General features: G+C 38.4%; 2 protein-coding genes across 3 annotated transcripts; one reads left to right on the top strand and one right to left on the bottom strand.

Annotated features, from left to right (window-relative positions):
* Positions 1-750: 750 nt before the first annotated feature.
* Positions 751-10,253, top strand: ist1 (IST1 factor associated with ESCRT-III). Of its 2 annotated transcripts, none has more exons than XM_085907781.1 (10): positions 751-940; positions 5,543-5,646; positions 5,747-5,927; positions 6,030-6,117; positions 6,204-6,287; positions 6,413-6,523; positions 6,596-6,781; positions 7,306-7,407; positions 7,875-7,914; positions 9,041-10,253. In XM_085907781.1, the coding sequence occupies exons 1-10, from the start codon at positions 912-914 to the stop codon at positions 9,202-9,204; spliced, it is 1,089 nt and encodes a 362-aa protein (XP_085763907.1). In that variant the 5' UTR covers positions 751-911; the 3' UTR covers positions 9,205-10,253. The 2 variants fall into 2 exon arrangements, with proteins under 2 accessions (XP_085763907.1, XP_085763908.1); XM_085907782.1 differs by lacking the exon at positions 751-940 and adding an exon at positions 4,129-4,283.
* Positions 10,254-10,625: 372 nt separating this feature from the next.
* On the bottom strand, positions 10,626-20,579 carry pkd1l3 (polycystic kidney disease 1-like 3). The gene is made up of 15 exons (XM_085907959.1): positions 20,467-20,579; positions 20,264-20,386; positions 19,897-20,113; positions 19,226-19,407; positions 18,717-18,947; positions 18,516-18,617; positions 17,720-17,898; positions 17,183-17,329; positions 16,918-17,120; positions 15,052-15,239; positions 14,748-14,880; positions 14,467-14,662; positions 14,148-14,364; positions 13,196-13,280; positions 10,626-11,864 (listed from the first exon to the last, which is right to left on the bottom strand). The coding sequence occupies exons 1-15, from the start codon at positions 20,524-20,526 to the stop codon at positions 11,821-11,823; spliced, it is 2,307 nt and encodes a 768-aa protein (XP_085764085.1). The 5' UTR covers positions 20,527-20,579; the 3' UTR covers positions 10,626-11,820.
* Between the last annotated feature and the right edge of the window lie 3,143 nt (positions 20,580-23,722).

Here is a 23,722-nt window from a genome sequence, read left to right as displayed (position 1 = left end):
ATACCATGCCTCCATAAAATACCTCGATGCAGGTACTGAAATAGAACCACAAAAGCTTAGAACAGCATTAAAAAGCAAGGGAATATCACCTCACAGCCTAACAACTTCAAATTTACTTTATTTGTATCAATTCAAACAAATTCAATAATGACATTAATTAAAATCCTTAAGATAAAGTAAAATATATTTTAGGTTTTTAAAAGTCTATCAAGAATAACTTGAAAAACAACAATACTAATTTGATGCATATCCAGTCCTGAAAACTATTGAAGCCTTTGGCCAGTATGATATGATTACATTGTGGTAGCAGTAAGAAGCACGAGGGAACAAAGGCAATATTACACTATGAAGAACGTGGATGGATAAACACGCCCCCAACTACAAGCCTGCTGGATGAGAGACCTTATATCCGCCATCCCACCCACTAATATCAAAAATTGGGAGGATGAAAGCCAGCCAAGTGATTTCATTATAGACACCTATTCAAAATTGAAAGGACCAAATGAACCATTTATTATAATTGCATAAAATATCAAAGCGATTGCTTAGACATTTGTGATTTTTTAATGTTTAATACATTGCTGAGAGTTTTTCATTGTTAATTGGATAAGACCTATTGTCTTTGAATGTAAAGCATGTCTCGTCCAGAACACGAATGATGTCAGTTGTTATGCTTCCTTTATGATTGTCTCCCTTTTATAGATGGACTACAAAGTTGAGTGTACTACAAACAAGACAAAGTACAACCATTCGTGTGTTACATTTGGGAAGAGGGATTCAAGCGTGTCTGCTTTTCCTGCCACACACAAAGCTTACCATTGATAAGGGTTGGAGACCCAACTGGCTACATACATATTGCATTTTACAACAGTACTTAACAGTATTTAATTTCACATTTACATGTTGGTGAAATGGGTAGTCGCAAAGATGCATCAAGCAGGTACGTCAAAGTATGCGCCAGTGATTGGAGGCGATTGAGAAAGCTCGTTCAAAATGCCAACACACCCTTCTATGTAAAAAGTGGAATCAAATTTGTTGCAGTCGTGTTGGCAGATGTCATAGCGAATGATTTATTTTAAAATGCAACATCAGATCTGAATAAATGTACTTGTATTGGAGTCACTGGTGGGTCAAGTGTCCCGTAGAACTGGCCTGGTCCTGGAATTACCAAAGGTGAAAGGCCAGTCTTAAAATAAAAGTGGCCCTGAAATTTTTGCCTTCGATCTTTATATTTGTCCAACTTGAATGGGTGGCATGCGCTGTGCTAGCCGTTTGACAAAGTTATTTTTTTGTAATAATGTTTTCCCTTAAACAGCAGTATTTGGAAAATTATGGTAGTTATTTTTGCCCCCTGAAATTCACAGTACTGTACTGTGACTGGTATTTACTGCAATGGGAGTACTACTTGGAATGCTGGTAGCTTTTTGTTGTTTTATAAGCCTGCTTACTTGAGATGACAGTACAAATGAAGTAATCAGATGTGGCAAAAGTAGTCGTAGTGTGGACATAAGTAGAAGTACTGATTATGCACGCCACCAGGATTTCATCTCTTTCGTTGATAAAAGGGGGTTGAATTTTATGGGAGAAAATATATTTTGTTTGTGGCGAACCTCAGGACCAGGCCTCTCACCCAGCAGGCCTGCAGTTAGGGGCGGGGCTATACGGATGTGGGTCCTGTCTTTTTAGCTTTGATGACTTGTGTCTAGTCTGACTGTCAGTCATGGAATAAAGACATGTTCCTCACTCCTATCATATTGGGTTATATGTTTTTACAGTATTGAACTGTAGGGCAAAAGTGATCTATTATTCATGGGGCCTGTGGCAGAAGTGAGGAACACGTCTTTATTCCAGGATTGACTGCCAGCAAGTCAACATGATGTAACAAAGGACACTAACTGCCGGCTTTCTGGATAAGAGGCCTGGTCCTGAGTGTTAGAGTGGTGCTCACTCTAACTTATTTTGCAAGAAGCCGGCCTTCTGGATAAGAGGCCTGGTCCTGAGTGTTAGAGTGGTGCTCACTCTAACTTATTTTGCAAGAACCACACGTATGCCCTTTAAGCACTTGCAAGTGGAGAAGTCATTCGTCACTGTGCGTACAGCGATGATCGAACAAAGTCTGACTTAGGCCTTTTGCAAGAGCATATTTATTGAGAGAAGCAGAGTGGGGGTGAACCCCTGGCCTCTCGGGGGATCACAGCAGGGGGTGTTTTACGATGTTATGTAAACAGAACAACTTTGATTGCTTCCTCTGCAGCTGGTCAATCAGTTCAAGGGATCTTAGCACTTTGTTTTACTACTTTGTTAAGACAGGACACGTTTGGTCAATTGTTACAGGTTACATTCCATAAGCATAGGATGAAACTAATCTATCAACCCTAACACTGAGGTCTACCACATTTTAATATAAAATAAAATTCTAGCGGGGAAGCTCTGCTAATTGAATCTCTACTAATTTCTGATAGGGCTATAGCAACCAGTTGCCCCAGTGGGGCACCATCACTTGTAGAAATAGTGTTGATAAAAAAAAAAAGATAAAATTAGAGGTGCTGATTCTGCGTTTGCAAGTAAAGTAAAAATACACAAGGAAAATGTGTTTTATTGTTAAGTACCTACATTACCGTTCAAAAGTTTGGGGTCACTTAAAAATGTCCTTATTTTCTAAATGGCTATTTTTTTCAATGAGGATAACATTAAACTCATCAGGAATAGACTCTTTACATTGTTAATGTGGTAAATGACTATCTTGCTACAATAGTCTATTTTTTAATGCAATATCTACATAAGTGTATCAAGGCCATTTCCAGCAGTTCCAGTGTTCTAATGGTACATTGTGTTTGCTAATTGTGTTAGAAGGCTAATGGGTGATTAGAAAACCCTTGAAAACCCTTGTGCAACGATGTTAGTTTTCATGGAAAACACAAAATTGTCTGGGTGACCCCAAACTATTGAACGGCAGTGTAAATCAAAGTCAAAAGTCAAAGTCCGCTTTATTGTTTCTTAAGTCTGGCACTTATAGTCTATCTCAATAATAGTTATATTTCATGAAGTCGATTGATCTAAAGTTTTTGTAGCAAAGATTTGAGTATTTTATTCAAATGTTCACAAATGTTCAATATGCATCAATACAACATCACCTTTGACACTGTTAAAACATGTTCCCAAAAGTGTTGCTGTCATTTTGACCAGAGTCAAAGACAAACAACAAAACAAGTGAAGAAACATAATTTTAACTGTATGTATATGTATGGTAAATAATAATAATGATGATAATAATAGGCAGCACAGTGGAGCACTGGTTAGCACGTCCGCTTCACAGTTCAGAGGGTGCGCGTTCGATTCCACCTCCAGCCTTCCCTGTGAGGAGTTTGCATGGTCTCCCCGTGCCTGCGTGGGTTTTCTCTGAGCACTCCGGTTTTCTCCCACATGACAAAAACATGCATGATAGGCTGATTGAGCACTCCAAATTGCCCGTAGGTATGAGTGCGGATGGTTGTTTGTCTCTGTGTGCCCTGTGATTGGCTGGCCACCGGTTCAGGGTGTCCCCCGCCTACTGCCCGATGACGGCTGGAATAGACGCCCGCGACCCCAGTAGGAACAAGCGGTACAGAGGATGGATAATAATAATACATTTTGAACTTCAGAAACGAGGCATCAAGCATAATAATAATAATAATAATAATAATAATAATAATAATTATTATTATAATAATAAATAATAATATTTTGAACTCCAGAAACAAGAGACGTCAAGCAAGGACGTCTTTCTGTGAGCCGACGACATCAAAAAACGAGGCATCAAGCATAATAATAATAATAATAATAATAATAATAATAATAATAATAATAATATACTAACAATTACTATTACTATTATTATTATTATTATTATTATTATTATTATTATTATTATTATAAGTATTATTATTATTATAAATAATAATATTTTGAACTCCAGAAACAAGAGATGTCAAGCAAGGACGTCTTTCTGTGAGCCGACGACATCAGAAAAATATTTTAAATCAACTCTGCCAATGACTCATTGGTGGGGGAATATCTTGATTTTCCAGCTCTGCTGCGTCATCGTTAACATCCATCAACGGTATGAGTCAGTCATTCACATATTTCAGTGGGTCCGTCGTCAGCAGCACCTGAGCTTGCGTTCCACCTTGTCCGCCCCAAATAGAAACTCCCGTGACGTCACAACAAATAATCACGGAAGTAAACTAGGCGACGAAGCACAGACACAAACTGCGTCTCGTTCCGTATTCGAGTGCTACAACAAGGTATGTTATCGACACCGAATTATCTGCGGATATCCGAACCCTTAACGGCTTTTGGACTTATTCGTGTTGTTTAAACTCGTACAACGAGTCTACGTGTTTGTTGCGTCCTCTTTAGCATGTAGCGAGAGCTAGGTAGCTTGGCTAGCCAGATGCCAGGCAGGAAGATTGCTAACAATAACAACCCAATATTTGCTCAGAGCCAATTTATTCAGCTAGTAAGCAAATAGTTCATGATGTGGGCAATGTCGGCATCGCTTTACAGGAGCACGGCGCCGTTACAGGCTAAATGCTGAGTAGTTTTTAGCAACCTGCCTTTTTCCTTTAAATTTGGGGTTGTATTTGGAGATCCATTGTTGTTCCATGGGTTGGTCATGCTCACATGATTGAGTGATTCACAAGGAGGGAGGTGGGTGAGGCCGACAGTAAATTTTAAAAACTTCTCCAGGACGTCACTTGTGTAATTTGATGTTTGTGTACATTTGGTAAGCTTTAATTGAGTTACACTGGTATCGTTGGAAAGCTTGCCAAAACACACAACCAGAAAACACAACATTTTGTTGATAATTGCTAATGTCCTAAATTAATTAAATCTAGTCACTAAATGTGAACCCATTGGTAAATTTAGCTAACTAACTAACTAACTAACTAACTAACTAACTAACTAACTAACTAACTAACTAACTAAACTCCTGGGATCAGGGGATGTTTGAGAATAATTGTCAGTTTTCGCACATGTCCTGAATGTTATTAGTCACCTTAACATCGGGGGATGTTTGAGAATAATTGTCAATTTTCGCAAGTCCTGAATGTTTTTAGTCACGTAAATGTTGAACAGAGGCTGAGATCTACTGGAGTTGAACTCCTTGTTTGGCATGCCCCAACATGGCCAATAAACTTCTTGAATCTTGAGTAACTAAATGTTTTGCGGAATAGTATGAAGTCCTCCCTTTAGTAAAATCGTGTGTGTGTGTGTGTGTGTGTGTGTGTGTGTGTGTGTGTGTGTGTGTGTGTGTGTGTGTGTGTGTGTGTGTGTGTGTGTGTGTGTGTGTGTGTGTGTGTGTGTAAAGCACAATATATATAATGGCTTATTGCTCTACGTAATTTCGATAATAGTTGTCAACTTTACATGAATAGAAAAAAACGTGGATCATTGAGTGACTGCGTTTAACAGCCATTCAACGACAGATACACACAGTCTTATGACCTTTTATCCACAGGGAAGATAAGTCAGAAATAGTCTTATGACCTTTTATTCTCAGGGAAGATAAGTCAGACATGATGCCGGGAGGCTTCAAATCTGAGAGGTTAAGAGTCAACCTGCGGCTCGTCATCAATCGACTAAAGCTACTAGAGAAAAAGAAAAGTGAGTCCTGAAATCATAAAACCGCACCAGTGCTTGGTTTTGGTCTTTAATCTCATGTCATTGTAATGCTTTCCTTTCCCTTGAACAATTTAAAATGAAGCCGAGCTCGCTCAAAAGGCTCGTAAGGAGATATCGGAATACCTGTCAGCAGGAAAAGATGAACGGGCGCGCATCCGTGTGGAGCACATCATCAGAGAGGACTATATGGTTGAAGGCATGGAGATCCTGGAGCTTTACTGTGACTTGCTCCTGACACGCTTTGGCCTCATTCAATCGATGAAGTAAGGGGCGGATTTTACCTTGTGCAAAAAAAAATCACTTCTTTGGGGGAGGGGTGACCTTTTCCAATGAAAGGGTATGTATTGATGGGTTAATTATTTCAGGGAGTTGGATCCAGGGTTACAAGAAGCAGTGTCCACTCTTATCTGGGCAGCTCCTCGACTTCAGTCAGAGGTGGCTGAATTAAAATTGGTAAGTACACATTCAAAGAAAAGCATTGGCACCAATATTATCTGGTCTTCTCAGATCTTGACACTTTAAATTCTCAATTCTTATAGGTGTCAGAACAGCTCTGTGTAAAATACAGCAAGGAATATGGCAAGCTGTGCAGGACAAACCAGATTGGAACGGTCAATGAAAGGGTTGGCATATCTTTTTTCTTTAGTGTTCTTTTTCTTCTTTTTTAAACGCATGACTGCCTTGACTCTGTTCAGCTAAGAAATGTGCCAGCACTCCAAGTCTGATAAAATGTCTGATATGCTTGCAGCTGATTCACAAACTGAGCGTGGAGTCTCCCCCAAAGATTTTGGTGGAGCGCTACTTGATTGAGATAGCCAAAAATTACAATGTGCCGTATGAACCTGATGCCATGGTCCGGGTAAGAATAGATGGAGGTCCCAATCAGGATGTTGTCTTTTAGTTAGCGTCATAACACTTTTCCCCCTGACAGCCTGAGGTGAGTTGTGATGAAGCAGACCTGATTGACATGAACAATGACAAGAAGTCCGGAGGGGGAGGAGGAGGAGGAGGCAGAGGTGGTGGTGGTGGTTTCACGGCTCCTGTCATGCCCATGCCGATGCCCATGCCCATGCCTATGCCCATGCCTACGCCTTTCAACTATCCAACTCCCAAAGGAGTAAGATAATTATTTTCAAACCCTTGTTTAGATTCTAACCATGTGCATTATGATACATTTCCAGTCATGTTGTATATAGCATTTTTAAGTCTATTGAAAGGAAATCATTAAATTGAATACATCACACTGACATGAAAAAAACTAGTGAAATATTTTGTTTTGCAGTTTTTTTTAAATTAGTGTATTTAAGCATTTAATGAGAACATCAAAGTCACACATGTGCTTGCTCTGTTTCTCACTGCTCCTTTGTTTTTCCCAGAGCGTCCAGACAAGTCCACAAATGTAGTTGAATGACATTATTCTAAAGAACCAAGTGTTGACAACCTTGGATAATGAACAAAGTACAGAAAATGGATTTTCACTTAGAAGATAGTTAACTTTGCAAAAATATAGTTTGAAACGATGCGAAATGGTCAGTTATCGTTGTCTTTTGAAAAATCTGACCACACGCTTTTGCAGGTCATGTTGTTATTCCTAACCCTATTTGTTTGATGAGTAAAATCCACGGTCATGTTTTCCTCCAGGAACCGTTCACTCCAGCCATTGGATCGTACAACAGCTTCCCGCACCCTGTGGGAGGAGGGCAACCCCCTCAGCTGCCCACTTCTCCCCCCACATACGAGTCTGTAAGTGACCCAACTCATCCCATCCATGACCCTTCCCTGTTCCCAAAGACGGACAGGACAGATGGACAGGGCAGGCAGGGCATCACTCAGGGAAGAGTTGTTCACTTAGCTTCAGCTTTTTTTTGTTACCTCTGCACTTCTGCCACTTTCCCTGAATAGGCTGACGTTTTTGCTTTGTGTGCACATAAGTAGGCAGCGTGAATGGCTTGTACGTATTCTAAGCACTAACAACTCAGTGATCCCACTAACTGACCTGGGATTAGATAGGACTGAGAAGAGTGCTGCAGCGGAGACTCAAGCTAGCCCAAAGTCTGATGCACACTAAAGGTGTTGGTTTCTCGTTGAGCGCCACAAGCATGTTACCTTTGTTTCTTTTCCTACACTAAGCACTAACACATTATAACCGACATTCTTATAAGGCTCAAATGTAAGGCGATCTTGTCACAGGCACTCTTCTTCTGTTTCAGATTGATGACATAAAAAACTCTCTTCCATCCCAGTCCATAGGTAAGTCCTCCGACTGTATTCAGTATGGCCCTTGAAACCCAGAGGTTCATCTCATGAAATATGACATGGAAAATGCCATTCACTGTCATAGTTCTATACAAAAGTGAAACACACAGATGTTTTTAGACATTCATTTCCTTTCCTTGGGCGCCCAAAAATTAAATTATCAGGGGAAAAAAGTCTGTTTATTTCAATAGTTTGTTACAATTTGTATTTTGTTCTCCACACACAAAGTGAAATATTTCAAGCCTTATTTATTTTACATTTGATGGAAAGTGTGTGAATGACAGCTAGACAAAACCAAAAACTCAAGTCTTTCACAAATCTATTCATAATATTTCACGTGATCAAGAAAAAGGATCTTAAACAGAAATGTCAGGCTTCTGAAAAGAATATCAAAGTAACATTGGGCCTCCTTTTGCATGAATGACAGCATCAAGGTGGATTTAAGCCGTTGAACAAGTTCAGGTGTGATTGTAGCCCAAGCTTTTTAGATTTATTTGCATCTTGGGGTTTGTCGCCTTAACTTGCATCTACCAATACCACATGACATCTTCAATGGGGTATAAGTAAGGCTGGTTCGTCGGCCTATTGAGTGTTGTACCGCTATTCCATGGTTATTCAACCAGTTATCAGTCGTGTTGGCTTGGTGGGCAGGTTTCAAATCCTGCTGGGAAAAAGCTCGTTGGCTTCAGGACCCAGGAAATGCAGTGTATTGCATTGAGTGTGGACTTGATGATAGACAATGAATGGACCCACGCCAGAAAATGGCATGGCTCCCCAACACCATTTGTTATATTAACTGGACAAGGATTATCTTGATGAGAGCAGACCATCGCTGTTACCTTGACAATTTGACTAAACTCGAGCAACTCTGAAAGGAAGAATGGGCAAATATTATCGAAGTGGGCAAAGCTAATAAGAGACCTATCCAAAAAGATTCATATCTGTAATTTAAGCAAAAGGAAGCTCTACCAGGTATTATTCAGTGGACAATGTTGCTACATTTGACTTGTCATGTTTGCCAGATTGAGCACCTCTGTGTTGTGTTATGCTTTGTCATGTCACTGTCCAATATGGAATAGCAAAACAGCTCATTTGACAACCCCCACATGTTCTTCTGCAGGTCCGTCGTCACAAATATACGACAACAACGCTCTCCCAGAACTTCCTTCGGTCCCAGACACACTCCCGGCAGGCTCCTTCGGCGGGAAGACCACCAGCACTTCGGATGACATCGACTTTGATGACCTAACGCGACGCTTTGAGGAGCTGAAGAAGAAGACTTAAGTGTCTTAACAAACACAGGCTGACACTACACATGAGAACAGAAAGTAAAACATGCTCAAGGGTCTGACTTTATAGAAACATCTGAAACAAAACATTTACTCTTACCTCGTATCAATTTAATTTGGACATGTTGTGAAGCTTACAACATATATATAGTCATTCTCACTTCTTGCTTGGCCTGTACTGTAATATTAATCTTTTATTGGTGTGATATACTTTATAATATAATATTGTTTTTCTGGAGCTCGCTGCCTGTCTAATGTGATGCTGTAACCTTTCCCACCGACGAGTTCCAGTCTAATCTTAGACCAGTTAAACAAGTCTAGCTGGCCTGTTTACAGTACAGGTTGGTTGGGTGACTGGGTTTCAGTACCTGAGACAGAATCTTTGTTACCAGCTTTGTTCTGTCAGCCACTTTGAGAGCGTTGTCTGTCTCAATCACACACGTACACACATACATATCAGTTGAAAGCATGTTATATAGTAACTAGATGAGGTGGTTGGGAATGCTCGGATTATTGACAAGGTTGTTTCCAAATGAAGTAGCTTTCAGATTAACCAAATATATCTAGTGTGTAAAAGATGAGCCCACACAACTTGATTTTATATTTACATTTTTACCCCATAGAGGTGTCAATTCAGATTCTTCCTCTGTGTCATGTGTCCTACACTGTTTTCTGCTACATTTGCCTTATTGTCAATTGCTCACCAGAGGCCTTGGCCAGTCTGTACAATGATTGCTCATCTTGCACATGCTATCAAGACTGGAAACATTTCCTGCATTTTGTTTTGTTGAGGTGTCACATTTCCCACAAACTATTTGGTTAAAGGTGATGTTCAGATAACAGTGGAACTTTTTGTCATACACGTGTCCACCTACCCAACCACACCTGTTACGGGTGCCTTGAATGAATGATTTAGCAGTTTCTGGAAAGTTGAGCATCATGGGCGTTGTTGAGCAAATGACACTGCAGAACTCCACACTTGTGAATTTCCATGTTGAACAATTTGGTGTTTTCCCAGCAACTTAATAAAACAAGTACAAATCATTGAACTAGTTGAATTGGTTTGTATACGTATACTGTAGTCCGTTTTTGTTTTATGGATTAAGTAACATTTTTTTTTATTTTCATGGAGTGTGTAACAAAAACAATTTAAACACATTGTTAAAACACATTGTTTGAAACGAAAGCCGTTTATTCAATTCCAAACTTAGGCAGGTCCATGAAGCTTGTCACTCAAGGGAAGTTTTTAGCGCATCTTACATAAAGCTCATAAAAATAGTACATACTAGTGATGAGTCCATGAGGCGTCGTGTATCGTTTCGACACATTGCCAAACTGTATTGACACTATGTCGCTGACTGCTGACACCTGTTGGACCTTAAAAATACTACAGGCAACCTAGTTGACAGACTCGACTGACACTGATTTGATGACCTAATATATACGATACATTAATTAATTTAAGTAATTATATTTTATATTATATTATTTCACATCTTCATTTAAATTGAAAATATATTTCATTTTTTAGTTACACTCAATAATGTGAACATGTATCATAACATGAAAATCTAAGTGAACGTGTTGTGAAAGAGGATCCTTGTGCACTGTTGTTGTTGTTTTTTTTTCTAATTTTTTTTATTTTAAACAAGTTTTTCCAATGTTTTGAAATTGAGCCTGTTGCGCTTTTTGGACACCATTTCTCCCGCCGTAAAAAACACCCACTCACACGGCACAGATGAGGCTGCAGTGCAGTGTAGTGGGTCTTTTGATTGTCCCAGTATCTGACTTGGGGCTGCTCCATAATTCTTGATAACTTCGAGGATGAACCGCAAAAGATCAGATATTGTTAACAGAGCTTTGACGCGCTTCCTTGGCAACTGCAGCTCGTTTGGTCACGTGACCTTTTTGAAGCGATATGCGCACCGACAAGGGGCTTCGCTCTATGAGCTCGACGCATGCGCCGACGCATCGGTGTTGCCGGACCCATCACTAGTACATACTGAACAAACAATATATATCATTCACGTCATCTTCACACTCCACAAATGGCCTAAATAAAACAATTGTTTAGTTTCTAAGAAAAGATGTCATGAAAAATTAACAACTATGCTAAATGATCAGGTACTTTTAAAAAGGATTGTCAAATCTATTGAAAAGCTAATTTTAAAAAAGTGTTGCCAACTTTCGTCAAGGATAATTTGAAGGAACAGGATTGGTTTTATTCAGTTGTTTTAAGAGCATTGATCATCTTTTCAATTCTTGTCTTGCAAAAGACCATATTTGGTCAGTTTACTCAGAACAGCATTAAGTATATCCAGAATTTTGACTCACACCAAACAATCTTGACCATTCTGTCTTTTTGTGACAATCCTTCATAAAACAAAAAGGCATTATGCTTGCTCGATTTGTTGACCAATTTTTGCTAAGACGTTTTTGTAGGAGCCAGCCTGTTCAAAAAAGCAACACACTACGATTAAATGTAAGGCCCTACCATAAATCAACATTGTCAAATCGATGCAGTCTATTGAAGCATATACAAAAGAGAATGTAAATTTATCATCCAATGCATTCAAGGGAGGGAAAGAGGATGTGAGGGATTGCTGCACGCTCAGAGTTCCCCCCTAGAGTAACGCTTGCATTTGTCTTCTTGTTCTGTTAAATTAAACAGATGCACCTGTGAATCTCATGGTACTGTTATGTTACTTTTGATACAAACCCACAAACAGACCTGTTCAGAAGGGGAAATATCACAAGTGCCACATTGTCAAGACAAATATTTTAAGTGTCATGATTCTAATAATTTTCATTATTATTGGGCTGTGTATTATTCATTGTTTCTATTTAAGCTTGACTTTTAGTTTTCAAGTTTAGTAGTAAGTAGTTTTTTACAGCAGGTTGATTTTTAATTTTTTGAAAATAATTTTAGGTTTTGGTAGTTTTAGTAATAGTTTCAGTTTTTTTAAATATATGGAGTATTTGTGGAGTACAAAGTTTTACACAAAAAAAAAGATCACTGAGTGGTGTGTAATAAAATAAACGACAATTCTCAAATGGTTTTGGTAGTTTTAGTAATAGTTTCAGTTTTTTAAATATATGGAGTATTTGTGGAGTACAAAGTTTTCCCCCCAAAAAAAGATCACTGAGTGATGTGTAATAAAATAAACTATAATTCTCATATGACTGTTGGACCTTGCTTATGTACGAACATACAGCAATTCCAAAATAAATACATTTAAACTGAACTCTTAAAGCTATATATAGTTGACAAAGACAACTACAAAGGTGAAGATTATAGCTATAATTGCACTGTAATTACAGTTGGTTTAAGTAAGTTTTGATTCTTTAAAAAGCATTCTTATTTTATTACATTAACAAAACATGTTTTCTTGATTTTAATTTGACTATTTTGATCATTTTTGTTAAGTATTAACCTTGTTTTGCATTCAGGGTCAAAGAGCACTGTGCCAAATGGAATACATACCTCTAGTTTTATAAATTATCAATGAGAAGTCTCTTCAGTTTATGTGACTGGTAAAATATAACCCATCCCATAGTTTATCTTCTTACTAAGACTACTCGATTCAATTGTGATGAAAAGTAATTGATTTGCCTTTAAAACCAAAGTCTTCAAATAAAAATATTGTTTTTGCAGTTCAATAATTTGTTCCAAATCGTTATCTATCATTGTATTATCTTTAAGGGATGAAAGGGAGTTTATATGTATGTTTGTGGGTTTACAGGGAGTGGATGAAAGGGTTGAAACAGAGTTGAAACTTCCACAAAGTAGGGCCCGAGAATTTTCAGAATTCCTTATTAGGTATTTTAGACAATCACTGAAAGTGCCTTATTTAGAACCTGCAGGCTGCTGATGGGAAAACTCTTCAAAAGAAAGTCAATCCTATTGTCATCACTGTAACAAATGGTAAATGGTGTGCAAGGGCTAAAAGAGCATTACAAAGTATTCCAGCAGTTTGACCGCTCACCTGAAAGCACTTGTTCAATTTCTTCAGTTTCCTCAACAGCTACAGGTTTAAGCAACAGGGCGAAAAAGACAGCAACTCCAATCACCTTTACAATAAAATGAAATGTTATTACATTTCAAGAAATTACATGAGACAGCAATAGTATTGGTAAATGAATGGACAGTAACAACAGCAATAAAGATTTTAGAGGAGACATAGTATTTGTGTTTTCTCATTTGTCTGCGTGTAAAGTCTGTATCATACTTTTAAAATGCCCCAAAAATCAAGACTTACAGCTTATTTTTACACGGTAGTTTTTTTCAGCCTTGAGAAACAGCGTATTTTGACGATTTATCTATGCACCTCAGAAAAGATTTGTTGTACTAAACGCAAGTAAAAAAAGTAAAATTACCTTTCTTTAAAATACCCTTTAGTAATAATAATAATAATAATAATATTAATAACAATAATAACAATAATAATAATAATAATAATAATAATAATAATAATAATAATAATAATAATAATAATGATAATAACAACTGTCACTTAACAATGGAAAGAATTCCCTTCAAAATTGTATCCCCCATTTTTTTTTTCTTTCTGTGTACAAATGTCTTAGAAATAAGAAACTAAATTAACAATTTCCTACTTTGAATCTTTGGAAACTATTTTTGGCGTTCTGTTTTGGAATACGTATTTAACATGAAAATATGGAAAAAGTAAAGTGCTGTGAGCTTACCGACTACATACTTGATACACATCCACTGTAATTCCCAATCTAGTCAGGCCGAGCCAGAGCTACATTATTACAAGTGTGCGCTTCAATGTAATAAAAAGTATAGAGTAAGTATAAGGCTGGTATTATTTGACTTGACTTGACTTGACTTGATAAGCAAAACAGCAGAGAAGAGGACAATTTTGAAAAAGTACCAAGGATGAATGTGTCTGGAGAGATTTTACCCGAACCCACCTTGAGAGGCTGCAATATAAAAATACTCTGGAAAAGAGAGAGGCCTAGAGACATGATCCACTTGATGGACTTTGCTTTGCCATAGTAAAAGCCATAGAGTAAAGTGAAAAATGTGGACACGCCGCTCAGGGAAATCAACAGGAACCAGCCGAGAAACGCAAACCACCAGGCCAACCGGCACTCAGATGACACCCTCTTCTTTTTTGTTGGAGGTGGGCTTAGCCACAGACAAGAAAACAAGAGCACATGTTCTCATCAAATGAAGCAAGTCATCAAACATGCATTTTGTTTGTGTAAGTGTGACAGACAAAGAGCTGACCAGCATACTAAATGACTGCTGAAGACCATGTCGGACTTGCGAACCAGCAGGTTGCTGATGTCTAGTGCTCGTGTGTAATCCTGCGGAGTCGGGAAGTTCTTTCCATCCAACCTTTCCAGACACATGAGCAGGCGACGAAGCGCAGCTAGGAGGAATTTGCTGCAATAAACCCAATGCAGGTCGCTTTCAGTTTCCCCTTGATAGAGACAAACCCCAAGAAGAGATTTTTAGCATCCCTACGGTTATCTATTGTGTGTTTATTTGCATGATAATTGAGGTACCTTGCATAAGATGGATGAATTCATGCACACTGTTAAAGGCTGAAAAGAGATCAGTTATGGACTCCAGTCTGTAGAGCTGTGCCATTTTATTCCGCAGACTTCCGCTCAGCAGCGAAAGGACCTCCTCGGTTTCCTGGCAAGGAGAAACAACAAAGGGCAATGCATTAACAGCTGACCAAAACAATCACTACACTTGACCCGGTTGAAAGTTACAATTACCCAGCGCCCCTTTTCTACATCAGGACTGGCAGTGTGATCTCACAAGGTCAGCAATGTAGCAAAGCACACCTATTATTAAATTTACCTTTAGAATGTTTGGGACGGTAATCTCCCGCAACCTCATTGTGTCCTCCGAGCTGCTTTTTGGAAACTTTGAAACGATGCGAGGTTTGATGCTTCGGAATATGGTGATGATGAGGATGTTTATTGGAAACATGAGAAGACCACTCTCAACGCCCACCATGATGTCCTGCCATGTAATGTGCAGTGAACCTGGGAAGAATGTGGAAGAACGGATGTGCCAATGAGCAAGTAATTGAGGGGTGCTATAAAACATACAGTTTGGTAATCAGCAATCACAACCCATGTTTATAAAAGTCATCCACCTGATTCGAACCGAAACCGGCTGGGATGAAGGCACCAACTCACCCGCAACCATAATGACAATAAGTGCTACTAAAGACTAAGATTAAGATGGATCTATAAAAGTCTATAAAATATGACTTTAAAAAAAGCCCACACGTCACTACGCACAATGCACTGGAGTTTAGGAAAAGCACAAACGTGTAGTAATGTCATTAAAATATTTATGGTGCTTATCTGTTGAATAATTATTCTAAAATATTAATTGGATGCACATTAAATAAAATTTTACATTGACTTGGTTGGCCAGTTCAAAATCAGTGCGATAAGTAATCTCTTGCGCTCTCCGCTGGTGTGATGGTTCAATATATTAAATGCATGGTATCAGGCCGCACTTCTGTTTGTTGTTTGTCTCTTGCCACCGTGATAGAGTGGATGTTAAAAGTCTACACGCCCCTGCTCAAGTACCAGATTTCTGCAATATAAAAAATGAGACATTGTTAAATGGTTTCACAACATTTTTCCATCATAATGTAACCTGTTCAACTTGATTGGAAAAAAGAATCAATGGGAAAAGTTCAAAGATGCAACTGAGACAATATGGTTGCACATGTGTGCACACATTCTTAGTATAATTGAGGCTATGGCTGTATTCAGTTTTAACCATTAACCAATAACCAATCACATTCAAACATATATGGGACTCAGGACACAACCAGTCAAACCACTATGTTTTAGTAGATTTTTGCAAATATTTCTTTGTGTGGTATAAAAAATTGAGACATTGTTAAATTGTTTCACAACATTTTTCCATTATAATGTAACCTGTTCAGCTGGATTGGAAAAAAGAATCAATGTGAAAAGTTCAAAGATGCAACTGAGACAATGTGGTTGCTCATGTGTGGACACCTTCTTAGTATAATTGAGGGTTTGGCTGTGTTCAGTTTTAACCATTAACCAATCACATTCAAATTTATATGGGATTCAGGACACACCCAGTCAAACCACTATGTTTTAGTAGATTTTTGCAAAAAATATTTTGTGTCCGATCTGAGATCTGGAGAATTTTTGCTTAAATCGTTTGGTATATCACCCTGTTAATAACGTCCTCCACCTTGACAAAGCTCCCAGTTGCAGCTAAAGATTTTCATTTTTTTTTTGTATCTTAAGAACCCATTTGAACAGGGCCGAGTAGACTGTTTATATCCGCTGTAGCTCATCCCAGGATCAACAGTACTCTAAAGTTGATCTGAGGAAGAAACTTAAAATTAAAGTTGCTGAGTTTATCATAAATGAGTTAGGGTGAAGGCCAATCACAATCATAGGACATATATTTTTTTCCTTCCCAGAATTCCAGAAAAACACCTGTGTGGAAGCTCTATGAATGCATCATTTGCAATTAACCCATCAAGAGTTTTCACACATTCAAATTGTTCTGACGGGTCAAAAGGCAGAGGTCAAATTTCCCGTTTGTGTGTATAAATGACAAATAAAGACGTTTTTTTTTCTATTGTAATTCATTGTCTATCTCACATGCTGACTAAATGGACATAATCAATGCACACTCATCATTCAAAAGCAGGTTTACCAATAGAAAGGACAACTGGAGAATCCTCATTCTCCAGAATGTTCCAAAAGGCAATATTGATGGCCATGGTGCAGAGGAGCAGGCTCATACAACAAGAAACCCTCTGAACCCGAGTGAAAGGGCTCCGTGATGGCGGATCCACAATGGACACCCAAATATGTTCATCCCTAAAACCCGTCGATGTTCGACTCTGGAAAATATTCCTGATAATAAAGAGGCAAAGTATGTCAGATTTTCCCCATGCCTTCAAGACATCTGATATTACCTGAAGCAGGAAACCTCATTGTTCTTTGCAGCATTGAATATCTTCTTTGTCAAACCATCTGTATGGTCACTGCTTATCCAACAGTCACAAAAGAAGTGCCAAACGTGTTGAGTTTGGACATCGCGTATGGTCACCTTGTTTATATACCTTAACAAAGGAGGAATTCATTAGATTAGTGTGTAGATGTGGTAGTCAGGTGCCAGCCAGGGCCAGCAAGGCCTTCTCTGCCGGCCTAAACGCTAACAGAACCACTGACAAACATTTACACCCTTAAGTCTAAATATGGTTTATTAAATTGTATACACACGATAATGCATTTATTAATGTCAAGTATCCCTGGTGAGTGTGATTGATTTTCTATAAATGTATTGTTTTTGTCATGTTATTGGACAAATAGTAATTCTGAACAGTAGTTTCATTGCCATTGTAGTGTTTTCATCACATCCTGCCTGGATTACTCTCATGCACTTTTTATTTTGGAATCACCCAATCTTCCCCACAAGCGTTTCTCGTCGCCACTATGTTTACATCACATACCATGATGGATGACCTCCCGAGTTTTTGTGACGCAGCCTTATGTTTCGCACTTCGCCCAGTGGGAAGGGTGTGGCCAACAGAAAGACGTCGACAGCTCCCCTTTCAAAGACAGGCTTATCAGGATCCGTGAGATGATGTGCATCACTTTGTCCCTCTGAGCCAATCAGCGTCACAGTGATCTTGAGAGAGAAACAATGAATGTTCTACTCACCCATCAGCAAACCTAAACTTAGCATGCTTAACATCAAAATGTAGACCATATTTCACAAACATCAAAGTGTTATTGTTTTCATGTTACAATAAGCCATATAATAATATTTTGTTGTCACAGTCAAAGTTTTGAATTTGAAACTGCTGCTGTAAATTTACTTTGTCAAAGAAACTACTGAGTACACAGGATCATTTTCCTTTAGCATCATTTGGTTAGCTAAATATTGACCTCTAAACATTTTTGGGGACTTAAAACAATTAAATCTGATTCAAACAACAATGAATGATGACAAGGTTTTAACATTTTTTAAAGCTATAAGATACCATCATATTGTAATGATGATTCAGCCAAATGCAAAAAATAACTCCTGAATTGGAATCAAATCGAAGCAAAGTGGAATTTTCTTCAAAAGCCAATTTGCTCACCGCAGCTCAACCCAATCCGTTTTCTTGATTGTTCAATTTCCTATCCGTTGAGTTGGTGGGCAAAATCACAAGAACTCAGTCATTGTCCGAAGACATCTTTTGGACATAACTTTATATTCCATCGTGAACAACTGTTTGTGTGTCATTCATAAAGACTTACATTGGCAGTCGTCCCTGCATTCTTGCGCTGTCCAGTTTGGACACTGATCAAGTAATTGTACTGCGCACACGGGTGGTTGTCCTCCAGCAGAGTCATCTTCCTCTGACATTTGATGATTGCCATAATCATACAAATATAGTAGTTAGTGATAGGTGAGTAATTTTGGATGATTTTGATAAAGGCTTGTGTTGAATGACTCACCCTGGAGAGTGATCTGCGGTCAGCAGAGTACGCCCACAAGAGAGTGACCAGGTAGAGGCCAAAGAAAGCACAAAGAAGTGAAAGCACCACATAGTTTTGAGACACAGTGCCAAATAACTCAGCTGTGCGTGTTAAGTCCACATGGTTAGGCATGACAAAGAAGGAACCCCCAAAAAGAGTGAGGTGATTGCAGAGACAATGAGTTTGTCCAGGAGTGCTTTGCTTCCCAACCTGCAGGTAAAAAGAACATGATGTGAAATTTAAGCTACCATGTGAAATTCTGACTTGTGACCCTTCTCCAACCTAAATTACAATTATATGTGGTCTAATACTGAAGTAAAACAAACTTGTTGACCAAGGAAGCTTGAAGAACAAGCAAAACAACAGCAAACTGAGCTCAGCTGCCATTTTGAAAATAAAATGTCATTTGAATGTTCCTCTTTTTTGAATTTGTGTATACAGAGTGCAGGGAATGTTGTTTTGGAAGGATTTGCCTGGTAGAAAGTCACCTGACAGCCATCTGTGCTCCATATCTGCCGGTCTATGCTCCAGTACATGCATTTGGTCATGAAAGCGGTGATGCTCAGAGTAATGCCTTGCTTCCACGTGGAGTTAAAGAGTTCACTGCTAATGTACCATACCCCAGGAGTCTGCTGTAACATCTCTGGTGTTATGATCCATTGATAGCCTCCTTTGGTTAAAAAATAAAACAAGAAATCATATCGAAAGAAATGCATGATGGAACTAAATAGTTTTGTTTGAATATCAGAAGAGCGCAAAAAGGACAAACTTTACTGCATAATACTCAATTTGTGCAATAATACAATGAATTAGTGACTCTAAGGGAAAGTAAACCCACAAATTTAGTTTACTATATGTGCTATTATCACTCGATTATATTTATCTGAGGTGGGGTGGGGGGGATTTTGTGACTTGCTGTCAACTGAAAATGACATTACAGTTGCCAGGTGTCATGTGACAACCAAGAAAACTGATGACCAATTACCTATTACAATTGACTATGATTAAAAAAGGAAAAAAAAAGATGAATTCATCATAAGAATTTAATGAAAGTTCCATTTAGTTTCTTGCTCAAGGAAAGTCCCTACCCCAAATTTTACACTCAATCAAAACATGTTACCATGAAAAGCAAGAACAAGAAGCTAGGCGTAATGGTTACCTATTTGGTTTAGGATGGTCACGTTAGCAAAGTAGCTGGAATTAGGAGGGGACCCTTGAGAAAGTGTAAGAATCAAGGACATGTTCCCACTTGGTTCCACTTTGACACAGATGGACATGGAAGAGTCTGAGACATTGACTCTAGTCAGTACTTTTGAATTTTCTTCGAGTGCAACTGTATGGTTAATTATATGAGTGAATGGGCGAGGCATAAATATCTGTGAAGAAACAATTCAGTATCATTACCTTAGCCAATGAGTTTTCGTTGCAGTTTTATTGTCTTTGATTTAGTCAAAAATGACAAATATGGGAAAGATACAGGATATGCATACTCCAGTGCTCCAAATCATGTCTTATCACAGTTGTACCTCTATCATTTCTGTGAGATTGGCCAACGGAACATCTGATTCTCCATCACTCAGTATGAGGCTGCAAACTGTTCCAGAGATCTTGTCATCAGTTGGATGAGGATTCACAGAGAATGTAGACATCTACCAAACAAAACAACTAATAAGAGTGTCACTTCTGACAACAAAGATGAAAATACATGCTCGATGGTGAGCACACACACCTGAGCAATGATTCTTTCATGTTGTCCAATGTGACTCTGAAGAACGGAATATGGGGGCATTATGATGAACTCACCATCTTCCACAGAGCCCAGAATAACATTGCTGAGGTCTTCAGGCTTGTGACTGAGTGGAAACAGGAAAATCTGAATTTTTATAGTTGGAACAAATGCAAAGTTTCTGTCACCTGAGTTATTATGATGAAAGCCTGAACCAACCTGCTCTGGTAGATGGTGCCTGTTGAGTACCTGATGACAATCCTCTGCAATGTTTCTGAACTCAGCAGCATTAAAATGGTCCGGAAAATTTCAAATATATCCTCAAATATGGACTGGTAGAGGTAGTGATGCGTTACCATTTTTCAATTGCAACAGTACTGAAGTATTAAAAAAAAGTCATTTATAACTTACTGTGCGGTTAGGGCTCGTCTGGATGTCACATTTGTTTATGGAGATGTCAAGGATGCTAATGCTGCAGCTAATGATGTGACTGATTATGTCTGTGTTTTCAAGGGCAAATTCAGGTGTCAGATTTTGAGTGCCTTTCAACAAATACAGAATGAATTCATTCTGTAACAGATGAGAAGAGAGGTATTATGTAAGCAGTAGTGAATAATAATATTGTTCTTATTGGCAGCAGAGGTATTTCGGAATTTCTTTTCATATTTTATAAAGAGTAGTGATTCAATCATGCAAATATAATATTCATAGTGCTGTTTTAGAAGAAGATTTAGTAGTTAAGCCTCCTCAAGTATCAAAGTAAATTTAGTAACCCACCCTACTTTCCTCTGTTGGCTCCCCTGCTTCTGTTTCCATTCGCATGAGTTCATTCTCAGCTTCCTTTTGCAAATCAACCATAAATGTGAGTCCAATATATGCAAAACAACTTTACATTTCTAAAATGTATTGATCCCCCAAAACAATACATACCAAAAGGAGATTTACAATGTTATAGATATGGGGAGCCATCGGGTGTTCACTCCTTTTGAAACCTATGGTATGTTTGACAGCATTACACAACAGCAATTTTAATTGTGCTTTTCTACCAAGTATGACCTTTCAAGTAGTATCACTCACGTGATTTAGATCCCAATGATTTCTATAATTTTAAACAAAAGCAGCACATTAATAACATTCTGACCTGACTTTCTACTGTGAGCAGAATGTTTATCTCACCTGTTGGTTTTGTGGCAACCGCAAACCTTTCCAGATAAAAAAAAAAGACAATAAATGTTTGGATCTGGATGTTCACACAATTAAGTGATGTATGTGTGTAGAATCAAAAGGAGAGCTGCTTAACGATGTGACACCTACTGCGGGTGCAGAAGAAACTTCGTTTGTGGTTGCAGTCAGATGATACAAAGAGTTGGAAAGGATTCAGCTTCACATACGTGCAGCTGGTAGCGTCTTCAGAGGCAACAGAATCTTCTGAAGGAGGATGTGTTCATAGAGATGCACACATGCAAGTTACAAATACATTTGTGTGCAAAGGTCATGAACCAACATTCCATTGTTTCCATTTGAATGCCTGGCAACTGGTATTTCAGCGAAATAAGTTACTGATGACATTAATTAGAGCTTCATTCCAGCTAGATCAGGGGTCGCCAACTTTAGCACGGCTTTAGCACGCCTCGAGAGGCTCCTTGAAGTTTTTGCAATAATGCGTGTAAATGGAAAAATATGTTTTCTTGCTGTTTTTTTGAAATATGGTTTTTAGATGGCAATCATGACACAAAATTTTTTATGCTGTAAAAATGTATGTAATTGTAAATATAGTAAAAATACAGAATTTCAGAATGGCGTCAAATAGAAAATTGCGTCACAGCTTGCGACACAACACAGGCGAGTTGTAAACAATCAGGCGTGTTAGTGATGGGCCATGGTTTCAAAAGGCAAAAAGAGAAAATTGCTGATGAAACCAGAGGGTTTAAGAAAAAATGGACTGAACTATTTGCTTTCATTGCCAATGCTGAAGGATTGCCTGCATGTTTGATTTGCAATGAGAAGTTGTTAAATAACAAGAAGAGCAATTTGGAGCGATATTTTTAGATAAAGCATGCTAAATTTGCTGCCAATCACCAAGTTGGAACTGAGAGGGAACGTGCAATTGCTGTGCTGATGGAGAAGTTCTAGGACCGAAATTTTTTTTCAAGAAGTGAATTTCATCTCTAAACTCTACTACTGCTGCAATTTTTTTTTTTTTTTTGCAGCCCGAGAGATAATAAAGCGCGGAAAACCATTCACCGATGGCGAGTATACATGAAGGATTAATTTATTAAAATATCAGAGTGCCTATTTTAGGACTTCAAAAACAAAACCGAGATTATCCAGAAAATTAAAGCCATGCCTCTCTCTGCAAAAACAGTTAAGGAAAGATTATTAATTAAAATGGCAAAAAAAATATCACCGATAAGCAAATCAAGGACATTAATTCAGCTCCAGCTTTCTCAATGGCCTGTGATGAGTCGTGTGACGTGACCGATATCGAACAGACAGCTCTTCTATGCAGGTACGTGAGCTTCAATGGGCCGCGACAAAACAACACATCAATATTGTAATGGAAATTCGGCTAAACTTGAAGCAGCAAGAGGCCTATCGTTCATCAGTAGTCACGTGGTGCGTAATTCTCTCCAGGATGCGCTGCAGGGAAAGTAAACATTTAATCATGAATGTTTATTTTGTATTTGTAGCCTACTTAGTTATTTTAATAGTAAGCATACAGCTTATGTATTGACAGTCTATGTTGCCTTATAAATGGCTTTTGATTTTTGCGGCTGCAGACAGGTATGGTTTTTTTTTTGGGGCCAATATGGCTCTTTGAACATTTTAGGTTGCCGACCCCTGAACTAGATCATTAAAAAAAAAAAGAAAAGTTTTTGCACTCTTACATGTTGTGCAATTTTTTTTCCCCAACTGTATTTGCAGACGTTGCCTTAAAAGGGAACTCAATCCCAATATTTAATTTAGAGTCATGTGGTGTATGTGCCCCCAATAGTCTAAACATGGCAATCTAATTATTAATATTGTGTTTGTGGAATATGAGTTAAACAGCAAAAATCCCCAATTTTTTTATAAATCTCAGGGGATGCTCATTTTGCTGCTGGCTGTCAATTGGAAATGACATTATAGTTGCCAGGTCTTAGGTCACAACAAACACGGCTCGCTTGTTTCCTGAAGCTGATTGGTTTGACCTAATACCTGGCAACTGTGATGTCATTTTTAGTCAACAGCAAGTGGCAAAATGGCCGTCCCCTGAGAT

The sequence above is a fragment of the Syngnathus leptorhynchus genome, chromosome 3 (assembly GCF_054491065.1).
Source record: "Syngnathus leptorhynchus isolate UIUO chromosome 3, UIUO_Slep, whole genome shotgun sequence".
In the NCBI taxonomy this organism is placed as follows: Eukaryota; Metazoa; Chordata; class Actinopteri; order Syngnathiformes; family Syngnathidae; genus Syngnathus; species Syngnathus leptorhynchus.
This window is presented reverse-complemented; position numbering and strand designations above follow the sequence as displayed.